Source organism: Hippopotamus amphibius, chromosome 2, assembly GCF_030028045.1.
Source record: "Hippopotamus amphibius kiboko isolate mHipAmp2 chromosome 2, mHipAmp2.hap2, whole genome shotgun sequence".
NCBI lineage: Eukaryota > Metazoa > Chordata > Mammalia > Artiodactyla > Hippopotamidae > Hippopotamus > Hippopotamus amphibius.
The window spans coordinates 197,694,593-197,720,852 of record NC_080187.1 but is presented as its reverse complement, the minus strand read 5'-3'; the positions used below and the strand labels follow the sequence as shown (position 1 = coordinate 197,720,852).

Here is a 26,260-nt window from a genome sequence, read left to right as displayed (position 1 = left end):
TGTGATTCATGGAGATTAACTTGTCATAGTTACAATGTATACCTTTAATAGCAGAAATATTCACTTTTTTATATAACTATTTTACATTGTTTAAATACTGTTGCGTGCTTACCGTATATATAGTTTGCCAAACTACTTTTTGTGGGGGAGGGAGGGCGTTGTTAAAAGCTACCTGACAAATCTCGTTTATTGAGAAAGTACCCAGTCAAAAAGAGTTAAAAATAAGTAATCAGTATAAAGAAAAATATCAGTTCCTTTCAATGTAATGAAGATATATATGTGCATTCAGTTTTTTAGTAATTAGGCTAAGCAATTTAAAGATTTAGAATGAGGGTTATTAAGACAGTGCTTTTGGACAGCATTTAAAATTGAATCACATTCTTTGTGAGATTGTGTTGTTCATGGTGGTTTTAGCAGTAATGTGTTGACTTATAGGAGCATTTGAATTAATAGATGGAAGCCACTTGCGAGTCAAATGCACCCCATATCAAGCACTGTTGTATGTCTGGAGGATGTGTTTGAAGGGGTAAGAGGGGAAATAAGAGCAAGGAGACCAGACAAGAGACTGTTATAGTGATTCCATTGAGAGATGTTGGGACAGGGATACAGAAATGGATTTAATATATGTTTAGGAGTTAAAATCAGTGGGAAGCGGTGATTGATTGAAGAGAGTGCAGGAAGTGTCAGTAGTGTCGAGCTCAGGTGGGTTGCTGCACAGTGGTGTGACAGACTGAGGTAGAGGTACAGGCTGGGAGGAAAGAAGATGATTTCATTTTGGACATGATGAATTTGAAGTACGGTTTGTAAATTCCAGGTGAAGATGTCCAGTCGGCAGTAGGAGCCATAGGCATGAAGCTCTGAGCATGGTGATCTAAGCTGGAGATGTACTTGGGGGACTCCAAAGCAACAGAGGGATGTAGTTGAAAACTGAAAGTGGGGGAGATCACCCAAGGAGAATGTGGAGAGAGAAAAGAACAGAGAATCTCTAGAAGGGAGGGCAGGAGGAGGAGGGAGAGCCTCTGAGAGGAAGCCAGGAAGGAGTCTGAGAAATAGGAGGAGTACATAATGTCATAGACTCTGTTTCAATAAAATAATAGGGGAAGAAGGCAGATTAGCTGTTTGAGGCATCACGTCAGAGAGGAAGAAGGGGAGACAGCTAGAACTGACTATATTTTAGAGAAGTTTTGATGCCATGGGGAAGACAGAGAGTGGATAGCTGCTCGACGGATTCGTGCTGTAAAGAGAGGCCTGGAGTTTTGTTCTCTTTGTGTTTTGAGTTTGAGAGACAATCACTTTTTAAAAATATTTATTTGTTTATTCATTCATTCTGCTCCAGGTCTTAGTTGCAGCAAGTGGAATCCTCTCTGTAGCATGTGGGCTCTTAGTTGTGGCATGCATGCAGGATCTAGTTTCCCAACCAGGGATTGAACCTGGGTCCCTGCACTGGGAGTGTGGTGCCTTAGCCACTGCGCCACCAGGGACGTCCTTAATCAACTTTTATAAGCGGAAAGAAGGAGTCAGAAGAAGAGTTTAAATATGCAGGAGAGAGAAATAAAAAAACACAGATATATCAGGTTCCCACAGACGAGGGCAGAGGATGGGGTTAGCACCCAGATAGAGGAGTTACCAACAGGAAAAGGGAACTTACGTTTATGGTTGAGTCGTGTTTCCCTCTTTTTCTTTAGCGGCACTGATGAAAATCCCAAGGAATATCTGGCTTGGTCTTCTCTGGGCAAAATCATTTTGCCAGCAAGTTGGTTCAGGAAAGACCAAGAAGTTAAGACATGTTAAGTATAAAGGTGGTTTTGAGGATTAAAAAAAAAATCTTTATACAGTACTTGCTTCATAATTTGCTGAAAACCAGAGTGGGATCAAGAAATACTCTTATTTAATGAATGTATTAACTAACCTTATGTGGTAATCATTTCCCAGTATATACATGTATCAAGACCTCAGACTTACACAGTATTGTACACTTTAAACTTACACAGTTATTTATCAATTGTATCTCAGTAAAGCTGGTGGGAGGGGGAAAAGACTAGATTAAAGATTGCCTAGGGCTGGGGTGGGGAGGGAATGGGAAGATTAGGGAGTGATGACTGAAGGATATGGGATTTCTTTTTGAAGTGATGAAAATATTCTAAAATTGATTATGGGGATGGTCACAAACTCTGTAAATATACTAAAACCCATTGAATTGTATACTTTAAATGGGTGAATTATGGAATTAAATCACATACAATGTGAATTATATCTCAGTAAAGTTGTTTTACACACACACACACACCCCACCACCACCACCACCACCAAAAATAAATACCCTTGAGATAGGATTAAGATGGCAGAGTAGGAGGACGTGTGCTCACTCCCTCTTGCAAGAGCACCGGAATTACAACCAACTGCTGAACAATCATCGACAGAAAGACACTGGAACTCACCAAAAAAGACACCCCACATCCAGACACAAAGGAGAAGCTGCAATGAGACGGTAGGAGGGGCGCAATCATGTTGAAATCAAATCCCATAAATGCTGGGTGGGTGACTCACAAGCTGGAGAACAAGTTATACTGCAGAAGTCCACCCTCTAAAGTGAGGGTTCTGAGCCCCACATCAGGCTTCCCAACCTGGGAGCCCAGCAACAGGAGGAGGAATCCCCAGAGAATCAGACTCTGAAAGCCAGCGGGATTTGATTGCAGGACCTCCACGGGACTGGTGGAAAGAGAGACTCCACTCTTGGAGGGCACACAAAAAAATGTGCTCACCAGGACCCAGGGGGAAGGAGCAGTGATCCCATAGGAGACTGAACCAGACCTACCTGCTGGGGTTGGAGGGTTGCCTGCAGAGGTGGGGGGGCAGCTGTGGCTCACCGAGGAGGCAGGGGCACTGGCAGCAGGGGTTTGGGAAGTGCTTATTGGTGTGAGCCCTCCCAGAGTCCGCCATTAGCCCCACCAAAGAGCCTGTGGGCTTCAGCACTAGGTGGCCTCAGGCCAAACAGCCAACAAGGTGTGAACACAGCCCCACCCATTAGCAGACAAGCAGATTAAAGTTTTACTGAGCTCTGCCCACCAAATCAGATTAAAGTTTTACTGAGCTCTGCCTGCCCAGCCCTACCCACCATCAGTCCCTCCCATCAGGAAGCACACAGGAGGCTCCTAGATAGCTTCCTCCACAAGAGGGCAGACAGCAATATCAAGCAGTATCAGCAGTATTTCGTCATGTGGAACTGAAAACCACAGCCACAAAAAGATAGAGAAAATGAAAAAGCAGAGGACTTTGTACCAGATGAAGGAACAGGATAAAGCCCCAGAAAAACAACTAAATGAAGAGGAGATAGGCACCCTTACAGAAAAAGGATTCAGAATAATGATGGTGAAGATGATCCAGGACTTTGAAAAAAGATTGGATTCCAAGATCGAAAAGTTTACCAAAGACCTAGAAGAATTAAAGAACAAACAGAGATATGCAACACAATAACTGAAATGAAAAATACACTAGAAGGAACCAATAGCAGATTAACTGAGGCAGAAGGGCGAATAAGTCACCTGGAAGACAGAATGGTGATCATCACTGATGTGGAAAAGAATAAAGAATGAAAATAACTGAAGACAGCCTAAGATACCTCTGGGACAATGTTAAACGCACCAACATTTGCATTATAGGGGTCCCAGAAGGAGACGAGAGAAAGGACCTGAGAAAATACTGGAAGAGATTATAGTTGAAAACTTCCCTAACATGGGAAAGGAAATAGCTACCCAAGTGCAGGAAGCACAGAGAGTCCCAGGCAGGATAAACCCAAGGAGAAACACGCCAAGACATATAGTAGTCAAACTGACAAAAATTAAAGACAGAGAAATGTTATTAAAAGCAACAAGGGAAAAACGACAAATAACATACAAGGGAACTCCCATAAGGGTAACAGCTGATTTCTCAGCAGAAACTCTACAAGCCAGAAGGGAGTGGCATGATATATTTCAAGTGATGAAAGGGAAGAACCTACAACCAAGAATACTCTACCCAGCAAGGATCTCATTCAGAATTGACGGAGAAATCAAAAGCTTTACAGACAAGCAACAGCTAAGAGAATTCAGCACCACCAAACCAGCCTTACAACAAATGCTAAAGGAACTTCTCTAAGCGGGAAACATAAGAGAAGAAAAGGACTTACAAAAACAAAAACAAAACAATTAAGAAAATGGTAATAGGAACACACATATCGATAATTACCTTGAATGTAAATGGACTAAATGCACCAAGCAGAAGACACAGACTGGCTGAATGGATACAAAAACAAGACCCATATATATGCTGTCTCGAAGAGACCCACTTGAGACCTAGGGACACATACAGACGGAAAGTGAGGGGATGGAAAAAGATATTCCATGCAAATGAAAATCAAAAGAAAGCTGGGGTAGCAATAGTCGTATCAGATAAAATAGACTTTAAAATAAAAAATGTTACAAGAGACCAGAAAGGATATTACATAAAGATCAAGGGATCCATCCAAGAAGAGGAGATAACAGTTATAAATATATATGCACCCAATATAGGAGCACCTCAATGCATAAGGCAAATGCTAACAACTATGAAAGAGGAAATGCAAGGCAGAGATAGAGACACAGGTGTAGAGAACAAACACATGGACACCAAGTGGGGAAAGCAGGGAGGGTTGGGGGGGAATGAACTGGGAGATTGGGATACCAAATTGTACACTCTAAATTTATGCTGTTTATTGTCTGTTAACTGTATCTCAATAAATGTTCTTAAAATAAATAAATAAATAAGTACCCTTGCTGTGTTACAGGATACATCCATTTATGTTTTAGTTCTCAGACTTTTGTGACTCCAAAGTTCTAGTCTATTTGACCTAAATGCAAAATTAGTTTAGTTTTATAGTAAAAAACTTAGGGGTTTCATAGACTTATGTGTCTGGGAAATAAAGAGGAAATTGCTCAAAGAAAAGGTAATGGTTCAGAGGCGTCATTGTTTGATTTGTTAGATGAGATTCAGAGTGAAAAACAACTCTCAAGTGCCTCAGTGGTTGGAGGGAAATTACTCAAGGCAACAGAGCAGTTATTTTATTCTCAATAATCACAACACTGATAAAAAAGTTTTATAATATATAAGAAGGCCTCACTATATTGGTTTATTTAATCTTCATAAAAATCCTTTGGGAGGAGGGACAGATATTTGTCTCTAAAAATAATAGCACGAAAGTATCAGGGATCCTTTAGAGTTATAGCAAACAAAATAATAGAGAGTATTATTTTCTTCTCTTCCCAAGCCTTGGTATTTATACCTGGGAAATTCCCTACATTTCTGGTTACTTTGTTTAAAGACCTAATAGAATTGGAAAAGAGTTTCTAAATTTCAGTTTAATTCAACAGGTGTTGTTTTCTTGCCAAGTGTGTGCCGTTCATCGCCTTAAGGGATCCTGCAAAGAATGTGAGCCACTGCTCACCCTCCTAGAGCTCAGAGAGAAGAATGAGAGAAGGACTTGTAAATAAGTGACTGTATTACTGTGGGATAGAAGTATCAGTAAAGGTCTTCGTCTTACAGAAGCAGAGAAGAAGGTCAGGAACAGCTTCCCAAAGCTTGAGACAAGAGAACTAGGCTTTAAATGATGATAGGATTTCATCAGATGGACAAGGGGACCCAGAATATTTGAAAGAAATGGAAAGCTCATATAATGCTAAGAGGTATGAAGTATATTCAGAGAATTATAAGTAGTTCAGTGTCCGTGGAACATAATTTCAAGTGGTTGAATAACAAAGAGACAGAGTTTTGCAGGGACTAAATAATTCATCAGCAACACAAATGAAATTTGTATTTTATGATCATCACTCTGGAAGGGAACTCTGTTGTCAGGGCAGATCTCACCTAAGACACTCCTGCAAGGCTTCCAGGCAGTAGGTGATAAGGGCCTGATTCAAAAAGAGTACTGTTAGGGATGAAGAGACGTCAGATATGAGATGTATATTGATAGAGGTGGAGATATGTCTCGTATGTATGTATATGAGATAAAACATATGGAATTAGGTGCTTGATTCGTTGTAATGGGGTAATGGAAGAAGAAATTGTTCGAATAGATGGGGTTGGAGGAACTCCTGCTTTATGAAGAAAAATTAAATTGCATTAGATATTTCAATCTGGGGAGGTAAATGCTGGGAAAGAATAAGATAAAAATTCCCACTTTGAAGTCTGTAAATTGAATATAGATGGGATTATCAATGACAACTAAAGCTAAAGATACGTCCTCACATATGGAAAAAATAAATATGGGATCAATAAGAGCAATTAGTATACATAAAGCAGGCGTTAAACTTTTTGAAACTTAGGTCTTAATTCCCCCCAAATATGAATGTATTTGACAAAAGTTTAGTTAATGAAATGAAAGATAAGCTTACATTGTTATTTGCTTGTAAATAGATTAACATCCTAGAAAGTGATTACAGAAGCAATTAAAAAGAAAAACTGTATTGATTTTGAAAGTTTGGTGTTCTTGAATAGTGATTCTTAAACACTGTCTCACTCTTTTAAGCTTAAAACTTTTGGGGGACCCCAAAGAGTTTTTATTTATATAGATTTATGTCTGTTGATACTTTATTATTAGAAATTGAAACTTAGAAATTTTAAAATGTTGATTAATTTTGAAATGAAAACATCAATCAATTACATATTAACATGACACATTTAATGAAAAATAAGTATTTTCCAAAACATTTTAGTGAGAGGCGTGACATTGTTTTACATTTGTCCAAATCGCTTTAATTAGCTTAATAGAAGACAGCTGGATTCTCACACTGCATTAGGTCTGTTGCTTTATCACCCATCATGTAGCTTCTGGAAACACTGTATACTCAAGAGAAATGAAAGTGAAAAAGGCAAAGGATGATTATCATAAAAATGCTTTTGACCTTGTGGGTCCACTGACAACAGCACTTTGAAAACCACTGTTCTTGAAGAAGTAGGAATTTTTTGTTACATACATACGTAAAGTATTACTTTACCCCCACTCCACCATTCTTGAAAGTAGATACTCCTAAGAATATGTGTACCTCTAAAGGCCCATGATCCATTTACAGATTAATGAAGTCAAGTCCAAGGCAGAATTCGTCAGTCTTCTGTGACCTTTTACCCTTCCCAGTCTAATGAGGCATACGTCATCTAGCCCTTATTCCTTCTTTTTTTTTTTATAAATTTATTTATTTATTTATTTTATCGGCTGTGTTGGGTCTTTGTTGCTGCACGTGGGCTTTCTCTAGTTGTAGTGAGCGGGGGCTACTCTTTATTGTAGTGTGCAGGCTCCTCATTGCCGTGGCTTCTCTTGTTGTGGAGCACAGGCTCTAGGTGCATGGGCTTCAGTAGTTGCAGCACATGGGCTCAATAGTTGTGGCTCACGGGCTCAATAGTTGTGGCGCACAGGCTTAGTTGCTCCGCGGCATATGGGATCTTCCTGGAGCAGGGATTGAACCCCTGTCCCCTGCATTGGCAGGTGGATTCTCAACCACTGCGCTACCTAGGAAGCCCAGCCCTTATTCCTTCTATTTTTCCTCATAATTTCTCATGTGATTAGTAAATTGTAAAGGCATATATATTTTTTAAACTGGAGTTTGAGGATGGGGAATAAGACTATTGTTGGGGCCCTTTCTTTATACCCTGGAAGACTTAGTAGAGGGAAGGCAAGCTATACTATTACCTGGAGTCTGGACTCCATCAAAATGTGAAACCATAGACATGATGACCAGTTGCTGGAGGCTTGTCTAGAATAGTAAAGACAAATTATCCAGAAAATGTCAACACTTCAAGACTTAAGTCTAAAAATAGTCTGGAGTCTGTGTACCTTTTATTCATCAGACACATCATTTGTCTTCACTCTTTCCTCTCTCATTCTGCTCCGTCAAAACCAACCTCATTTGATTCCAGTATCCGTTTTCATTAGGATATCTGTAGAATCTCTCCATTCTCACTGCCACCACCCAGTTCTTTCATTTTTATTTAAACAACTTGTTGGTCTTTTGACTTACGGCTCTTTTTCTTCAATCCATCCTATCTGACAATACCTGATTAATTTTTCCCAGATACTACTGTTATCATGACACTCCCTTGCTCGAAACTTTTCAGTGGTGCCTTAATTTGTACCATGGTACAAATCTGTTTTATCTCTACTCTCCTTCCACTTTTCCGTGAACCCTTAATCTGGTTTATTCTACAATAGTTAGTCCTGGCTGCTTCCTAACAATCCTGTGAACACAGGCTGCATATTTTTTATTTCTGTGCTTGCCTTCGTGTTACTCCTTCCACCTGGAATGTCCTTTTTCCCTCCTTCCATCTAAACCCAATGGGTTCTTCAAAATGCAGTTCACAGCCAATCCCTGTAAAAGGTTTTTACTTGACTAATCTGTCTTTATTGATTTCCCTCTTCTCTGAAATACAATAGTATTTGAGATTTGCACTGCACAGCTTAGCATATCATTACATACTGCTAGTAATTGCTTATTTTTGTTTCAGTTATGTTAATTTTTTTTCTGAAATAGATCTAAGTTTCTTGAGAATTCCATTTTGGGAAAGACCAGACTCCTTTAGCTGGACAACTACCCAGTGGTATTTCTATAATTATTCCTTAATTCCTCTTTGTGCTTGTTGAGTTGGTCTTATGTCTGGGTAGGAGTTCAAGTTTGATAAATAATATCTAGCATAATGTTATTTCCAAGTATAGTATGATAATGCATGTACTTACTCTGAATTTGATGAACTTTATCTTATAGCTATTTCTGCATTTGAAGTTCAGCCAATTTCTATTGAGGTCCAAGAAGGTGGAGTTGCTAGATTTGCATGCAAGATTTCATCAAATCCTCCTGCAGTCATAACATGGGAATTAAATCGGACAACTCTACCTGTAACTATGGACAGGTAAATGCAGCTTTTGTCTTTGAAGATGACACAGGAGTAACACGGACTTCATCATAAAACTGTATGTGGGGAAAGACCACTGTGGAGCTCATTTTCGTTTATGGTAACAACCAATTTCTTAAAGACATTTCAAACTTAGGCAAAGAATTAGATCATCAGTCTCTGGTACATGGGGCATAGTTCCTGATTTTTTGGTTCATATCAGAATTCAGATACTCTACCTTAGTGCTTTGTTCCTTCCCTTAAACATCTTTTCCAACCATGAGACCACCTGAGTACCTGGATGGCAGCCCAAGGCTTTAGGAAACATACACTTTCACTGCTGGGAATAGCAGTGCTGGTGTAAGGCCCTCGCATACATGAGGCAGTGGTGGTTGCCCGCTTCCATCTCTGCCTTCTGCTTACCAACCCCCTCTACACTATACACACACATACACGCACACACACTCACACTCGTGTGTATGCACATACCTAGTGCTCTGAAGATTGTCAGAGTTTAGGGGTGAAGAACTCAGAGGCAACTTCAAAAGTTTGATTCCTGTTCTGATGAGTAGCAGTATTCCTTAGTAGGCAAAATCATTTGCTGAAATGGTAGAGAGCACTAAGATGGACAAAGTTATTCAAGGAAGAGCTTTAAAAAAAAACTTACGTTCAAATATATCTTGGCGAATACATAGATATTAATAGGCAAAAACTCAGGAATTTGAAAACATCATACTAAGCTCTAGATCACCAGTTAGCTAAATGTAAGCTATAATGTCAAATGATATTCTGTGTAAAAATTACACTGAAAATTTCACAAATCACATACAGCATAATGACTTATGTTTTAAAGAATTGTAATAACCCAAATGAAAACAATTGAATCAAGTTAATATTTTTAAAAGTCTTTAAAGTATTGCATCTGGCACTTTAAAAAGGTTAAGTATGTCAAGTCTTATCATAGAATATATGTTAAAATATAAAATCTGCTACAAAGAGTTTAATCATCTTTCTTCTCATGACAGGATAACTGCACTGCCAACAGGAGTATTGCAGATCTATGATGTTGACCAAAGGGATGCTGGAAATTACCGTTGTGTTGCTTCTACTGTAGCCCACAGACGTAAAAGTATGGAGGCCTCGCTCACAGTGATTCCAGGTACCCCACAGAAGTTGATTTTTAAGTTTTTAATTGGCCGAGCTATGAATTTTCCTTTTCTGGCTATAATATTATGCCATAAAGTAGTACTTTGATTACATTTAAATTTTATTGTAATCTATTTGGAAAATGATTATTTTTATCTATTTAAGCAAACTTCTTTCTCTAACTAACTTGTTTTATATGTCAGTGTCAACATCTTTAAGAAAGATTGAATTTTTGTTTTGTGAATACTTCATTTTTGTTTTTAAGATATGATACAAAAAAAAAAGATATAAGATACAAAAAAGCTCAAAAAAGAGTAACAGTCATCTGTTTCTACCAAAATTGTCTGTTGTCAATAAAAGTATGTTTGTTTCCAGTTTGGGTTTTTCTGTTTGTTGTTTTAAAAAAAATTATAATTTGCATTTATAGAAATGATGCATGTGCTATTATAAAGAGTAACGTTTATACAAGTAAAATAATTTTTTACATTAAACAGTGTGAAAAGCACAAAGATATATTTTACAATATCCACAGTTCCATATCCAGAGATTATCATTGTTGATGTTACGTGCACATACTTCCATATATTTTGCTGTGGGTGAATATAGTTAGAAGGGAAACTAGCTCGAGAGATGAACATGAAGAAAGAAATATGTATTTTATTAAAATGGAATTATACATAGATGCTAGATTTAATAATTAAATTTACTTGAAAGTAGTAGAAGAAAACCAGGCCTAAAGACATTGTTGAACTTCATATGAATGTTTGCTCTTCGCGAGTTATTACTTCCTAAAAGAATCCTTTAAGAATAAAAATTTTTTTAAAAAAACATTGAGACTGAAATTAAATTTTTAATGCCATGTTTTAATTTTACATGGTATTTATTAGCTTCTTGTATGAAGCAAAAAGTGGATGATATGGAAACAACCTAAGCATCCATCAGCCAATGAATGGATAAATAAAATGTGTCTTATCCATTTAATTAAGTATTAATCTATTATTATTATTCAGTAAAAAGAAATGAAGTACTGGTACATGCTACAGCTTAGATAAACCTTGAATATTATGCTAAGTGAAAAGCCAGTCCCCCAAAACCATATAATATATGGTTTCTTTTTTATGAAATGTCTGGAATAGGCAAATCCAGAGACAGAAAGTAGATTAGTGGTAGTCAGGAGATTGGGGAGTGACTGCTGGTAGGATGGAGTTTCTTTTTGGGGTGATGAAAATGTTTTAAAATTGTTTGTGACAATAGTTGTACAACTCTGAAAGTACTAAAAACCATTGAATTGTATACTTCAGGTGATTGAGTTATAGCTCAATAAAGCTGTTTTAGAAGAAAAAAGTGAATAACTTCAGAATAGATATTTTAACTCATTTCACTTATTATGTCTTATTTATATTTTTTCCTTATATCCTGCCTTTTCCCTCTCAAAGGTAAAGAATCTAGATCCTTCCACACACCAACCATTATAGCAGGGCCACAGAACATAACAACATCTCTTCATCAAACTGTTGTTTTAGAATGTGTGGCCACGGGAAATCCCAAACCAATCATTTCTTGGAGCCGTCTTGGTAAGTCTTCTTAGGAAAAAAAAAGTCTTTTCCTTCAACTTTGTTCATACTGGTGAAACTGATAACATGTTTATTTTATGTACAACACACATGTTTGGCAATTATGTGGCTTTTAACTTTCTGGTATTTCAGTGTGTAGAGGAAATATTTTAGCATAGAAAATTTTAGACTTTTTATGATAATGATCATTTGGATGGTGATCTTTTGACAAATTTTAGATCATATGTTACATTGTTTTAACTGAAGTATTCTCTTTGGAACAGATCACAAGTCCATTGATGTCTTTAATACTCGGGTACTTGGAAATGGTAATCTCATGATATCTGACATCAGGCTGCAACATGCTGGAGTATATGTTTGTCGGGCCACGACCCCAGGCACACGCAACTTTACAGTTGCCATGACAACTTTAACTGTATTAGGTATGTTTTCTTCTGCAATCAGGAGAATCTTACATTTTAACATTTGTAAAATGTTATTTTATCCTGTAGCTTACTTCCACTTTTCTTGAATGTTGTAGCATTGATATGAAAGTCAATACGAAATATTGTAATCCAGTGATGAATTTTAAGAGGAAATTAAAGCCCAGGGTTAAAATATAACTAGAATCACTCTGAAGTTACCATCATGTTTGCTTTTATAACATTATGGTCCTTCTTAGTTACGCTTCCTTTTTATCTCCTTCTCACCCAGCTACAAATTTATATACCCATTGGCCAGTCTAAAATTTTAACCTGTTAATTGTCTCCATGCATTCACAAGTGGCTGTATATTGGGCTTAGTTAAATTAGGATTATGGCAAACATATTTTTAGTGTGTTTGTATAGATGATGTCAGTGGGAAAAGCCTGGGGGAAGTGGACATTAATTGACCAATGCAGAGAAAAGGCATCTGGAAAGATAGATAAATGTTGGGTGTAGACAGGAAGCTCAGAATGTCAGATATTTTCAGGGATGGAACTTGTGTTACTTGCTGTACTCTTGCTTGATTCTGTATCATTCCTGTTTGGACCACAAAAATATTTTTTTTCTTTAAAAATAGCTCCTCCTTCATTTGTCGAATGGCCAGAAAGTTTAACGAGGCCTCGAGCTGGCACTGCTCGATTTGTATGTCAGGCAGAAGGAATTCCCTCACCCAAAATGTCGTGGTTGAAAAACGGAAGGAAGATACATTCAAATGGTAGAATTAAAATGTACAACAGGTGGGCTAAGTCACTTTGCTACTATTTTAGATAAAATATAATGGCTTTAGTAATTCTTATGTGAAATGGTTATGATACCTAAATTATCTTGGTATTTTAAACTGAAGTAAAATCAATAAGAAATTAAGACCATAATATCAGTATGCCAAAAATCCTTTTGTATTTTATATGTGGATCATGAAAGTGGTCGATTATAATGAAATGTATGTTGGAACAGTTCCCCAGACCCGGGTTCTGGTCCTGGTAAGCCACCAGCTAAGTTATTAGCAAGCATGTTAAACCCTTTGGAGTCTCAGTTTCTTGTTCCATTAAGTGATGAATTTAGAAGGAAATAATTAAGTCTCTAAGAATTCCTCCACAGTTCAAACTTAATGATTTTAAGAACTCTTTTATTAGTAGAAGCATGAATCTTCTTGTGTCATTCTCATATGTTGAACAAAACTTTTGACCATTTTTGTTGACTTGAATTTTATGTAACATTGCAATGTTATACAAATTAGATGCTATTACAGACGAATATACTTTCTTAATAAAAGCCAAATTTTTTAAAAGAGATTAAGCTGTTACCTAGAGCAAACAGGATTTGGATATCACAAGTATTTACTTATATAGACTCAGAAAAGAGTAATTTTGAGTAATTCATATAGTTTTTTTTTAGTAGGGCTGGTTACACAGTTTTTTGTTTTTAGTAACTTGTTATTTAAAATTGAGTGCACTTAGTAATAGCTTCACTTTATGTCATCCATAGAATTTTCATTGAAATAATTTTTTTCTTTCCTCAGTAAATTGGTAATTAACCAGATTATTCCTGAAGATGATGCTATATATCAGTGCATGGCTGAGAACAGCCAAGGATCTATTTTATCTAGAGCCAGACTGACCGTAGTAATGTCAGAAGACAGACCCAGTGCTCCCTATAATGTGCATGCTGAAACCATGTCAAGTTCAGCCATCCTTTTAGCTTGGGAGAGGCCACTTTATAATTCAGACAAAGTCATCGCTTATTCTGTGCACTACATGAAAGCAGAAGGTAAGCAATATGAGTGTTTATTTTTAAGTGCTGCTTACTGTCAAGGATTTGTTTTCGATATAAATGATATCTCACATAGTCCACAAAATATTTTTGAAGTTCTGTGACATTTACCTCTTTTGATAAAATAATTACTATATCACCTGTATATCGGTTTTTTGTTAAATTTTGTATTGTTGTATACTTTATGTATGTGAGTATAGTTTGAGATTTTCTGTTTAGAAATAAGTACCATCTCTGCCTGCTAAAAATTACAGAATGGTGTACTTATGAATTTCATTTTAGCCAAGATATAAATTCCTTACCTAAGACTTAAATATACCAATTTCAGTATGCAGTTACATAGGAACAATGGTGTAACTGCTTAATAAAATAATGAGGTGAATGACAGTCACTATAGCATGTTATTTTTAAGGGGAAAAATAAACATTTTCAAATTCCCCATAATATGATTTTATATATTTTGAATATTTTCTGAAATCTCCTGTAACTCTCTAAAAATTTAGCAGGACATTCTTTATTGATATCTCATTTATTATATAAAAGTAGAAATCAAATGTCTCAAAATTTTTATTCAGTTCCATTTCTGGAATCTTTTTTATCCTTATATTTTCTTTTGGCAAAAATTTAGAGGAAAAGAAAAAACCAGTTATAAATCCTATAGATTTCACTATTGATTTCTCATGGAAACGATAGCAGAGGTTTACAGATTTTAGTTGTACACAAAACCAGCCTACTTTTTATGCGGTAGACATTCCAAACAAATTCAGATATCCAGAGAATGGTGCTATAATAAAATTGTCTGTAGAAACAGGTGGTTTGTTGTTGTTTGTTTTTTGTACTTTGAAGTAGTATTTTGAAAAGGAGTATTGTGAATTTAAATCAGGGGTCGTGGTAGCAAGAAGAATGAAAGTCTGATAACTGAGCATGTTGGAGTATGTTAATTCCCTTTTTAGTGAGTTAAGAAGGTGAAAGGAATGCGGGTTTTGGTGGAGACCACTCTTGTTCCCTTTTATGATTGTTTCATTAGAGCCTCCACATGCAGCTCAGTGGTCTATTCAAAGGCAGAACAAGGCTTTTTAATTCGAACTCAAGGACCTTGTTTCGTAGGTCAGAAATCGTACTATGCAGTTCCTAATTAACGAGCCATTAGCCAGTCTGTTGTGAAATGCCTGTAATCTTGTCTAATTAAAATGCTATCAAGTTAATTCAGAAATGTGGGAAAACTTAATAGTGGAATTTGCCTTCTGTTTTGTTTATAAATCCAGTGTGGAGAGAAGGGGCTCCATCCTTAGAGAGTTTTGATTAAGTTGACGTGCATTTACTGTGAATTGTTCACAAAGCACAGTAGCTGCCAGTGCTCTTGTTCCACTTTACAAGTTTGCTCTGTAGGAATTAAATCCCACAAAGACAAATCCTCTTCTATACCTTGCCATGCATATTTTATTAAGAATTGCTGAGAAGTTTTCTCCTCTTTGGGGGCAAAAAAACCTCATTGTGGAACAAAACGTTTTGAAGCACATTCTGTGCCTCCCAGGTCTTTTCCTTTCAACATAAATAAAAGAACAACCTGTGTCAGTCAAATTTAATAGAATCTCTAGGGGCAAAATGAGATCTTTTCCAGGACAACTTTTGGTTTGGTTTGTTTTTATAAAGAGTAGAGCCATTACATTCCCTACTGTCTCTCCGTTTATGTTTAAAACGAAAAGGAAACCGTGAGTTTAAGCAAGTAAAATTTACACTGTTATGAACTACAGCATTTTGTAGTGTTAAACTCTGTTGTGTTACTGCTGTACATTGTCTCTGCTATGGGTTTTGACTAGATGTTAAATGAGGTTAAGAGAAGATTAATTGTTTTCAGTTTGATTTATTCATGAAAAATTCAAACTAGTAATTTGTAACAAGACGTGGTTACTTTTAGAAAATAAAAACCTTCCTATTCACATTTTTTAAAGGGTCACAAAAGATAACAGAAAGATCCAAGGAGCAGGATTTCATAGTGAGAGAACATGGTAATGGTCTTGTTAATTTTATTTTGAATATTCATAATTTTTAGACACTGATTCCTTAATCTAGGTTTAAACAATGAAGAGTATCAAGTAGTCATCGGAAATGACACAACTCATTATATTATTGATGACTTAGAACCTGCCAGCAATTATACCTTCTACATTGTGGCGTATATGCCAATGGGAGCCAGCCAGATGTCCGACCATGTGACACAGAACACTTTAGAGGATGGTAAGATAATGTGATTCTAGGTCATCTAAGCATGAACATTAATATGTTTTATCACTTTCAATGAATATTTGTTTTAAATTAGAGAAAGTATGCTGATTTTGGTTAAAAAAAACAAACAAACAGATGTGATAACCAGCAGGCTAACTTACCTTTTCAAATCTTACTCTGAATTGTTGGCAGTAACAGTGTGAGGATAAAGAGCACTCCCATTTATAATTCATAATACAGATTTTAATAACAAAATTGTCATTGTATTTCTTCAGGTGCCTAGTTTAAATTGTAAATGCATTGCAGGGTTTTTGTTTTGTTTTTTTTTCTTTACTGAGTAGAGCAAAGTGTGAGATTCTCTAGGCAGGAATAAATATCATGACAGTTACATATTGAGTGCATGTAATGACTGGAGGTCAGAGGCACTGGACTTCTGAAACTGGGAGTTTATGAAATTTAGTACTTGTCAGTTAAAAAGGTCTTATAAAATCTGATAGCAGTTAATTTTTAGATACATTGTGCTTATTCTGCTTAAGGAGGAAAATATTACTTGTTGAGTTTGTTACCTGGGGTTAGAAATTGAGTTGCTGTCCTTTTGAGGGCCGCCTCCATATACTCTATATAACGGTGGGAAGTTCTACCCATTAAAATAGTCCTAGAGAACTGATTCTTCTCCTCTGACTCTTCACCTCTCTCTTCAGGGCCTCTCCATGGCCCATTTTTGTACCCTGCAGTGTGAAAAGGGGATTATTTAACATATACTTAATTATACTGTTCTTCCTTTGCAAATATTTTCTTGTCCTCCAGAAATCGTCCCCCTTTAGATTTCAAAACATTTTTATATAGATGATTCTTAAGTCTTTTTCTTTGTCCATGTGGTCCCACATCTCTTATATCTCTATAATGCTACTTGTCTAAATGTTTATAAATTCAGACTTCTACTAAGTGAAGAATTTATCATTGATCTGGTTGCTGAATTCCACATTTCGGTTTTCATTGAAGAGTCTGTCCCATTTTAGAGTGAACCGTGACCTCTCTAGTTATCTCATTACATTTCACAACCTCTGACATGCGTATCTGAGGTGAAACACAGGCTGGTGATTGTTGTTGATCTGGGTTTCTTTGGTGTATGAGATGTATTCCCCCATACCCTTGAAGAAAATGTGTCTTAGCATAGCAAGCTCCTGGTTAAAGCTTGCCAATTCCAGTTAAGTTGTGATCTCAAAGTTTTTCTCCTTTTACACCTTTCCTTATTCTGCAACTTTTTGTGTTTGATGAAATTTCATTTTGTTTTCTGGATAACATACAGACTTCTCAGACTGCTTTTCAAGTTTCTGCATCAGTATTCCCGCATTTCCTCAGCCTGCACGTCTCAGACGGAGACGTGTGGGTCTCCTAGGGTGCGCAGCAGATACAGCTAACACTTCTGGAGTGTTTACCACCGCTTGTTCTGAAACCCTCCCTCCATTCTCTCACTGAATCCCTGCATAACCCTGTGATGGACGAACCACTGTTATATAAGAGATAGTAGGGTGTAGGGGATACGAACGTAGGCTCTAGGTCTACTTCTTCCCTTACAAGCTCTGTGACCTGGGGTAAGTGATTTGACCTCTTTGTACTTCACTTTCCTAAGCTATAAAGTGGAAATGATAGTGGTACTTTCTTCACTGGGTTTTGTGAGAATTCATGTGTTCATACACATAAAGGACTCAGAAATGCTTGATTGGTTTCCCTTTCCTACCTGTTATTTCATTCATTCAACAAATATTTATTGAGTACCTGCTGTGTGTGAATCAATATTTACTAGTGAATGAAAGAGGCAAAAATTGTCCCATACCCTGTGGAGCTTACTTTTATTGTGGGAGAAAGAGCAGAGGAACAATAAATAAGATAAACAGTCAATGATATACTATATTAGTATTAAGTGTTGAGGAGAAGCGGGAAAAAAGCAGGGAAAGGGAGTCAGGCTTTAGACAGAGATACCTCATGTAATAGGTGACGTTTGAAGTCCTGAAGGAAATGAAGACGAGGGAGCTGGCTGGGGAGATGACCAGGGGATGTGAGTTCCAGGAGAGGAAATGGAAATTGCTAAGGGCCTGAAGCACGAGCAAGGCTGGACTGGAGGGAACAAGCAGAAAACAGTAGGAGGTGAGGCACAGAGTGAATGAGGAGCCGACCAGATAAGTAGATAGGGCTTTGTATGAATCCACAATGAGGACTTTGGCTTTTTTTTTTTTTTTTTTTAAATCCCTTTACAAAATCTGACTTTTGTATTGTGCTTGTTTCAGAAAAAGATGGTGCTGGAAAAACACTGTAACATTGTTAAGAGGTGCTTCAGGATTATCACTCTTGTGATCCCTACCCTCTCCTCTAACTTAGATGTTTCATTGTCCTAAACTTGTTCTGCCACACCCAAACCCGCTCATATTTTTCTTGGTTCCCTCATCTTCCCCCATGGAAACTTGTCTGTCTTGGGCCTCATCACCCATGTGTCTAGCTACTATAATCCTTTGTTGGCTTGCGTAGAACTCATACAGCATGTTTTTTGTATGCATGTTTTATCAGAAAAACTAATACACACTAAAAAGGGTTAAGAGGTAGTCTTAGGTAATATGCAGTGCACTAAATTGGAGCCTTTGCAGGACAGTTCATCTTTTCATTTTTTGGAACAGATCTGTTCCAAAAGAGTGACAAGTTCTGACTTGCAATTTAACTGTAAATGTGTTGAGACTAGATGGTGGAGATGAGGGCAGAGGCAGGGAAATCTGTCAGGAGGCTATTGCAACAAAACAGGCTGAGGGTGATGGTTCAGGGACTGAGGGGGTGGCCGTGTGAGTAGTAGAGTCACAGGATAGAATGTGGAGAGTGTGTGGAGGAGTCAAGGGGGCACCAAGGTTTTCATCTTGAGCAGTTAGACAAATAATTGCCATACTTAAGGTAGGAAAGCCTGTAGAAGAAGCTATTGTTTTCATCCCCATTTTGTATATGAAGAAACCTAGACACAGAGAAATTAATTTGGCCAAGATATCACACAGTAGTAATTGATATAACAAGGATTCAGTTACACAGAAGCTAAGTCCAGAACCCATTTTAGCTCTTCATATTAGACTGACTCCCAGTATACTTGGCTCATTTTCCTGGAGTGCCAGTTGTGTTCAGATTATTTACAGGAGAAACATTGTTTTCATGTTAAGTGCCATATATTACAATTAGGAATTCACACTAATTTTTAAAATACAACTCTTTAAAACTTGAAATTATTTGTCAGGTTATAACCCTGGTGTCCTCAGCTTCTCCATTCTTGTTTGATTCTCTCTTCCTGGTTTGAAGGCATTTTGGTAGGGTTATTGAGAAGTATTTTCACTATTTTGTGTGAGTATTAAGTAAGCTCATATTCATCCCAGACAGCATCAGAACAGTCACAACAATAACAATGAAAATCTTGCTTTCTTTGGTTCTCTATACCAGATCCTCCCTCGTTATTTTTTCTTTTTTTTTCTGGTTTTTGCTCTGCTTGACTGGAAACCTCAGCTAGGGCTGAAAGTATCTCTCCTTTATTATGTGATGTATTGCTGTTAAGAAACTTCAATAAATACTGATGTGCTAACTGACAATTTTGATTCTAAATATTTATAAACAACCTATCTTCTTGTATGACTAGTTCCCCTGAGACCTCCTGAAATTAGTTTGACAAGTCGAAGTCCCACCGATATTCTCGTCTCCTGGCTGCCAATCCCAGCCAAGTATCGGCGGGGCCAGGTGGTCCTCTACCGCCTGTCCTTCCGCCTGAGTACTGACAACTCTGTCCAAGTTTTGGAGCTCCCAGGGACCACTCATGAGTACCTTTTGGAGGGCCTGAAACCTGATAGTGTCTACCTGGTGCGGATTACTGCTGCCACCAGAGTGGGGCTGGGAGAGTCTTCAGTATGGACCTCACACAGGACACCCAAAGCTACAAGCGTGAAAGGTAAGTGTTGACTATTGAGGAAGAATAACACAGTATTTTTCTTTTTTCTTTTCTTATCCAACTTAGGTTTATATTTAAAAATTTTGTCTTATGAATTAAAATATTCCATCAATCATGGGCTTACTTGAAAAAAATTTTAAACTTTTTTTTGAGTAGTTGCTTTTTACATGGATCTCATTAGTGTGTAAAACTTTTGGTTACTGTATGTTTACTTAGAAGATCCTTCAAGGACAGATGAGTCCAAATCAAATTGAATTGCCGGAAGTTATATATTGAGACCTAGTTAATATCATTGCCATATTTTTTTTAATCATGAGTTTAATAGAAAGACCATAATACTAGGAAGTTCCAGACCCACCTCTTTTACTAATGTAGAATGTAACGTGACTGGGCTTCTTGTTGTTAAGTGATTAATAATAATGCCTGTTCTATCACAGGGGTATATTGGATGGTCACAATTAGGAAAAACATTTCTTCTTTGAAAAAAAGCTTAAAATACACAAAAATAATTTTGTTCTTATTTATATAACTTAGTTTTTTAGGAAGTATTTTATATTTTTAATTCTGCCTCAAAATTTAATATCATTGTGGAATTTTTAATACTGAGGTAAAGTATAATTGTCGGAATTGAATTTTTATGCAACTGTTGGTTTAAAACAGAGAGATCTATATGATCCAATGTTTTCATGGGAATTACAAGTTTCTTACACATCTGGTAAATTTTTCTAGCCCCTAAGTCTCCAGAGTTACATTTGGAGCCTCTGAACTGTACCACCATCTCTGTGAAGTGGCAGCAAGATGCTGAGGACACAGCAGCCATTCAGGGCTACAAGCTGTACTACAAAGAGGAAGGGCAGCCGGAGAACGGACCCGTTTTCTTAGCCACCAGCGGCCTTCTCTACACACTCAGTGGCCTGGGTGAGAACCTGTCCTGTGTTTTTCCTTTTTTCCTTCCTCCCTGACCAATAGGAAGAAAGTTACTGGATATAAGGCAGAAGCACTGACTCAATGGTAGAAAGGAAAGAATTGACTTTACTACATCACTGTGTATATTCTACTGCTTAAATCAGTGATTGGTCCTTGACTCACCATTGTGAGTGAAGTGGCACCATGTCAAATAACTGGGGTATCCTTCTGTCTTCTCCCCACCTTTGGGCATCTGATTTTCTTTCTAAAGTTCACACCTGGCGGAGTGAGATCCGAATCAATTCTTGTGACTGTATGGTGGCTGTAGAATAGAAATGTAAAATTAGAAATATAACCAAATGATCAGATAATACACAATAACTTAAGTTTAACTTAGAAATTGCCTGCGAGTGCTGTGTAGGTATATTATTTTGCATATGTAAAAGATATGAATTATGTACAAAATGATGCTCTTACGTATAAGCCATGTAACTAAATATTTACTTTATGTAGCTCTAACTCTGAAACACTAAAGAAGAAGCACTTAATTTTGTGTTTGAGTTCGTCAGAGTTCTGAAAGACTTTTATTCCCTATTCATCCTATCTTTGCACAGTGAAAGGATTTCATGATATAAACATGTTTAGTAGAAAGTGAGGACACTTCTAACTACAGTGAATGTGTGAGTATACTCACGGTGTAGAATGCACGCTTAGCTGTTTGTTGCTTGTGAGTAGATTTTTTAACCCTTAAGCACAAAGCAGCAAGTTTATGATCATCAGCTAAATTCCTACCGGATTGTTACGGCACCTCATGCACATACTGGAAATTTACAAGCACTCTAGCTTTCCCTGTAGCAGACTGCCTTTTGGAGTGCAGGAAGGGAAGAGGCACAGTGGTCCCACTGGGAACTGCTTCCTTTTTTTTCCCCTGGCCTCATAGCACGAGCTGTGAGAACAGCATTAGACCCGAGTCTCTGTGCAGTAAGAAGCAGTGGTGGGAATCTGTTTTCAGACCAAGGGACACAGAACCCCATCTTCCAGTTCTTTGCTGTAGTTTTCCAGATGGCGTTTTGCTTGTAATCTTGTTATGTTGGATTTTAATTGAATCTGCATTAGGTTAAATAAGTTTCACAGTTGATCCCTGTCACGCAGCTTTATAAGGGATGGGGAGAAGTTACATATGTTCCAGGGTGACCTTCCTTAAGCCATTGATACTCAGATGACGTTAGCCCAATCTACTGTCAACCACTCAGCAGCATTTATTTCTAACCATGCCTTTTCAGGGAGCCCTCCCTTTCCATATGGATGTCATTAAATCAAGAAAATTTTAGTCAATATCAAGTAAGAAATGGGATTTGAGATAATTTTTGATGAAAAATCATACGTCAAATTCAGTACCTCTAATTTCTTCATTAATAAGGAGGTATACATACATTGAAGATACAAGATTCTTAGAGCAGTCTTCTTGAACATATAGGTAGCTTATTCTAAATAGATGAATAATTTATTAGGAAAAAACAAAATAATTCTGTGCTTGTGAAGAGTTTAGAGAAACATTTTGTTAAAACTTAGCCAATTAAAAACAATTCTTTAAAATTTTAAAATTTTCTACAGATGGCATATATATGAAGATCCATTGATTTTTGTTGAAATTTTTTTGTACTCTCTGAATAATAGCTCCCAATCCTATAAACCTTTATTTCTTCTTCTGTTTTAAAAATAAATTGCATATATTTACTGCCTGTGTTTTTATGTCATAAAATCCTTTGCATATGCCATTTGGGGTAATTCAGTTTAAAATCATTTTATAGTGCATAAAAGTAGGAAATGATTTTGTTATAGTCAGTATACCCTGTCTGTTAAAATAGCCCCATGTTTCCTGACTGAAGTCAGACTGAGTGGCTGGAGTAATGCAGTGCAGGGTAGCAGAGGACTCTGTCACAGCTGTAGGGCTTTCTTGTTAGATGGCACTTTCCATACCCCTGAAGTCCAAGGCTGGATAGGCTGACAGGCAGGGATGCAGTTGTGTGGATTCAAGCATTGTGCAGCTGTTGACTAGCTCACCTTTAGGATGACTTCTAATCTTGAGAGCCCTAGGGTCTCATCTTCCTTTTCTAGAAGGTCACTCTTGGGGCCTAGCCAAGCTTATAGCAAGCGAATGGGTTGAACCCATTAAGCAGGCAAGTGTTAGCAGCTCTCACTCCTTTCCTTCTTAGTTTTGGCTGTTTGGTGAGCAGTATGTTCTGCTGACCATACTGACCATCTGTGACCGTTTTTAGCGAGAGCATCTGGCGGTAGCTGCCTGTTTAACAGCGTGTGATGTGTCTAGAGGGCAGTAGGTTAAGGGAACCTTATCTTTGTCTTACATGGCGAATACTTGCTTTTACTGAGCTTTTTGCACATTAAAGATACTCTGACCGGAACTAGATTTACTAAGTGGTCTTGGAAATGAAATTTAAATGCTTTTGTTTGCTGATTCAGTGTCAATTTGAGTAGCAAACTGATGTCTCAAAATCTCATTTTCATACTATTCCCCTTTCTGATGCCCTTTTTGTTTCCACTTCTGGTAATTAGTTTCCAGTAAAAAAGTGTGTTATTGGGACACATTCTCCTTAGCAATCATACAGTTCTTTGTTTCTGAAAGAAAGAGGTGAATGAGTTCTATATTTCAATTCATTTAACAAGCATTTTAAGTTATTTTTAAGTAAGGCGTTGTAGCACTAGATTAAAAAAATGTAACAGATGTGACCACTGCTTAAAACAAGGATTAAGCCAAAAGATTAAGTTGACTCACTTGTCTAATTTTCTCCCAAATTTCTGATTAATTAAATTTAATTTTACTTAATAATGTAAGTTACTTTAGAACATTTTACACTAAATGCCCAAAGCTCTATTCCCTGAGATGTAGAGTGTTTTGTTTTTTAAAGTGGCTAAAAAGATTCTTGTGTCTTTATTAGTATAATATAAATATTGGCAGAGCAATGGAAATATTTTGATGTTGCTAGTTCTAGTTTAATGATTTTAAAATATACAGTTTGATTTTATTGGAAGTGGTTTACTTTGGGGGAGTGAATAAAAAGCACTAGGCTTGTGATTTAATGTTTATGTGATTTGTTCTAAATTGTGGCTTGCGGTTTTCTTCAAGATCTTGTATCTTTGTAGTGATTATTTTCCCACTTAGTTTTTTTTCCTTGGCTCTTTCAGTGTTTAGTTCAGTTTTAAATAGGATTTTAAAATGTTTATTTCATTCATCACACAATAAACTAAAGCAAAATTAATAGCACGCTTGTGTTCTCTGGTAATAGGCTGATTGAAATAATTTGTTCCTCTTTTTTTTTGGTCTTTTTATTTCAGAAATTGGCTTCATATTCTGAAGTTAGAGTTTCTGATCACAAGAGGACAGTTTTCATAAGCTGATTGTTAAGAAACTGTTCTTAATTGTTTTGTCTGTGTAGAATAGAGTGAAAGGGGGGAATTATTTAGATGGTGCTGTTGTTAGTTTAGCATTTAGGACACTGATACTAGATAACCTTTAGTTTCTATTTTGTCAAAGAATTTGTGCTATTAAATTTCACAACAAGCATGATTAATGAGCATGCTATTTAGCACCAATTGTAAAGATCCAAAATATTTAAAATCACACCTTCAAAACTCACAGATCTTTTTTTGAGAAATCTAAAGTTAGAACTCCCGGTTTCTGCTGGAGTAAGAGTCTGAAGAAACAGTCCCTGGTTAATGGTGTAATTTTAGCGTCCCTTAGCCAGTTTGTGTAGAAGCATGGTAAAATTGAGTCAGATTTCTGGGTGTTATCTTTCACTACAGTAGAGTAGGATTTGATTGTGTGGCTACATATCTCATGAAAGAAAATAGAGAACTAGCACTGGTGAGCCAAATTGATATAGCTGGAGGAAGTTGTAATCTTTCCTTTAGTCAAGGCAGAACAAGATTTTGTGGCATAAAGGAGACCACTTTGATCAGAGAGGGTTCATTGTGAACCTTACTATAATAGCGATTTTGTTTTGAAGACAATTAGAATCACTCAGTTTACAAAATATGGAAGTCGCGTTTTAAAGCAAGCCAAAGTCTTTTCAGAGACTGTGTTCCCTCACCCCTCTCACACAAGGAAGCCTTCCATAACACTCAGAAATTCTTTGGAAGTATGCTACAGGTGAAAATCCTTATAATGTGGTTGGTCTGCAACTTTCTGACTACATCACTTAAGGTGGAGCAAAAAAATACGCTGTATTTTTTAACAAAATCTTCCTAGTTGTGAATAATTTCAGGTATATAGTTCCATACTGACTTTTAGCTTTAAATTTATTTCAGATAATCTGGTGCTTTGATATTGACTGTCAGCTCAAATGTCATTATATGCCAGGATTCTTCTATGCTGAAGTAACATATAGTCAACAACAGAAATATCATTAGGCATTCTGCCCAGATTAGCTTTGACTTCATAAAGCAGCGCTGGTTTCTAAGAGATCACTTTGCATTTATTTGTTAACAGACCATTTTTAGGTTTGGTGTAGAAACTCCATTAACATTATTGCTGTCATTTACCACAGGCAAGATCCTTGGGAATATAACTTCACATTTTTTGCCTCTCTTCAGTTCTTCCTGTGCTTTACCACAGTTAATTTTCACTATTAGTAGAAATAGTTGCTCTGAACAGTATCTGATTGCATTCTTTCATTCTTTCTTTTCAAATAATTACAAAATAAGCTCCTTTAACTGAAGTCAGTAGACTTCTTAAAGGAATAATTTTGGAAACCACCCACTATGTAGGCCATAAAATTGACTGAGTACAAATTAGAACAAAGGGAACATTTAAAAAGTACTGTATTTCACTTCCTTCACTGTTAAATATTTAAGTTATCATTTCTTATGTTGTGTTTAATCTTTTATCAAGACAAAACATGCTGAAACTTAAACAGGCTTTAGGGAATACTGAACTATTTATTCCTAATTTACTAAGAGGTAAAAATTTTTGAAAATTTCCATCTCTGTAGTATCCAACAATGCCAAATGTGATGGATATTCAGACCACATTTTAGAACCTTAATACTTAAATTAAAAAAAAAATATTTAAAAAACCAATACCTCAAAAGAAATGGAGCATCCACTTCTAAAAAATCCCATTACTAAAAGTACTGTTACATTAAAACAAAACAAAAAAAAGATTTTGATTTGCCAATTTGCAATTATCTTTAGTTAAAGATAGAATGTTTGCAGGTTGATGAAACTGTAAGAACTATACAAAAGTTACAGTTAATCATCTGTTTATCTTTCCTTAAATTCTTTTTCTTGGATGAAAG

The 26,260-nt window shown here is 36.7% G+C and overlaps 1 protein-coding gene across 1 annotated transcript in view; it reads left to right on the top strand.

Annotated features, from left to right (window-relative positions):
* PRTG (protogenin) overlaps positions 1 to 26,260 on the top strand; it is a 123,627-nt gene that overhangs the window by 52,720 nt on the left and 44,647 nt on the right. The window contains exons 3-11 of the mRNA XM_057722400.1: positions 8,766 to 8,910; positions 9,918 to 10,051; positions 11,475 to 11,612; positions 11,876 to 12,034; positions 12,654 to 12,813; positions 13,596 to 13,843; positions 15,920 to 16,084; positions 19,734 to 20,039; positions 20,769 to 20,957. Coding sequence (XP_057578383.1) covers positions 8,766 to 8,910; positions 9,918 to 10,051; positions 11,475 to 11,612; positions 11,876 to 12,034; positions 12,654 to 12,813; positions 13,596 to 13,843; positions 15,920 to 16,084; positions 19,734 to 20,039; positions 20,769 to 20,957 — 1,644 coding nt within the window. The remainder of the gene's footprint in view (positions 1 to 8,765; positions 8,911 to 9,917; positions 10,052 to 11,474; positions 11,613 to 11,875; positions 12,035 to 12,653; positions 12,814 to 13,595; positions 13,844 to 15,919; positions 16,085 to 19,733; positions 20,040 to 20,768; positions 20,958 to 26,260) is intronic.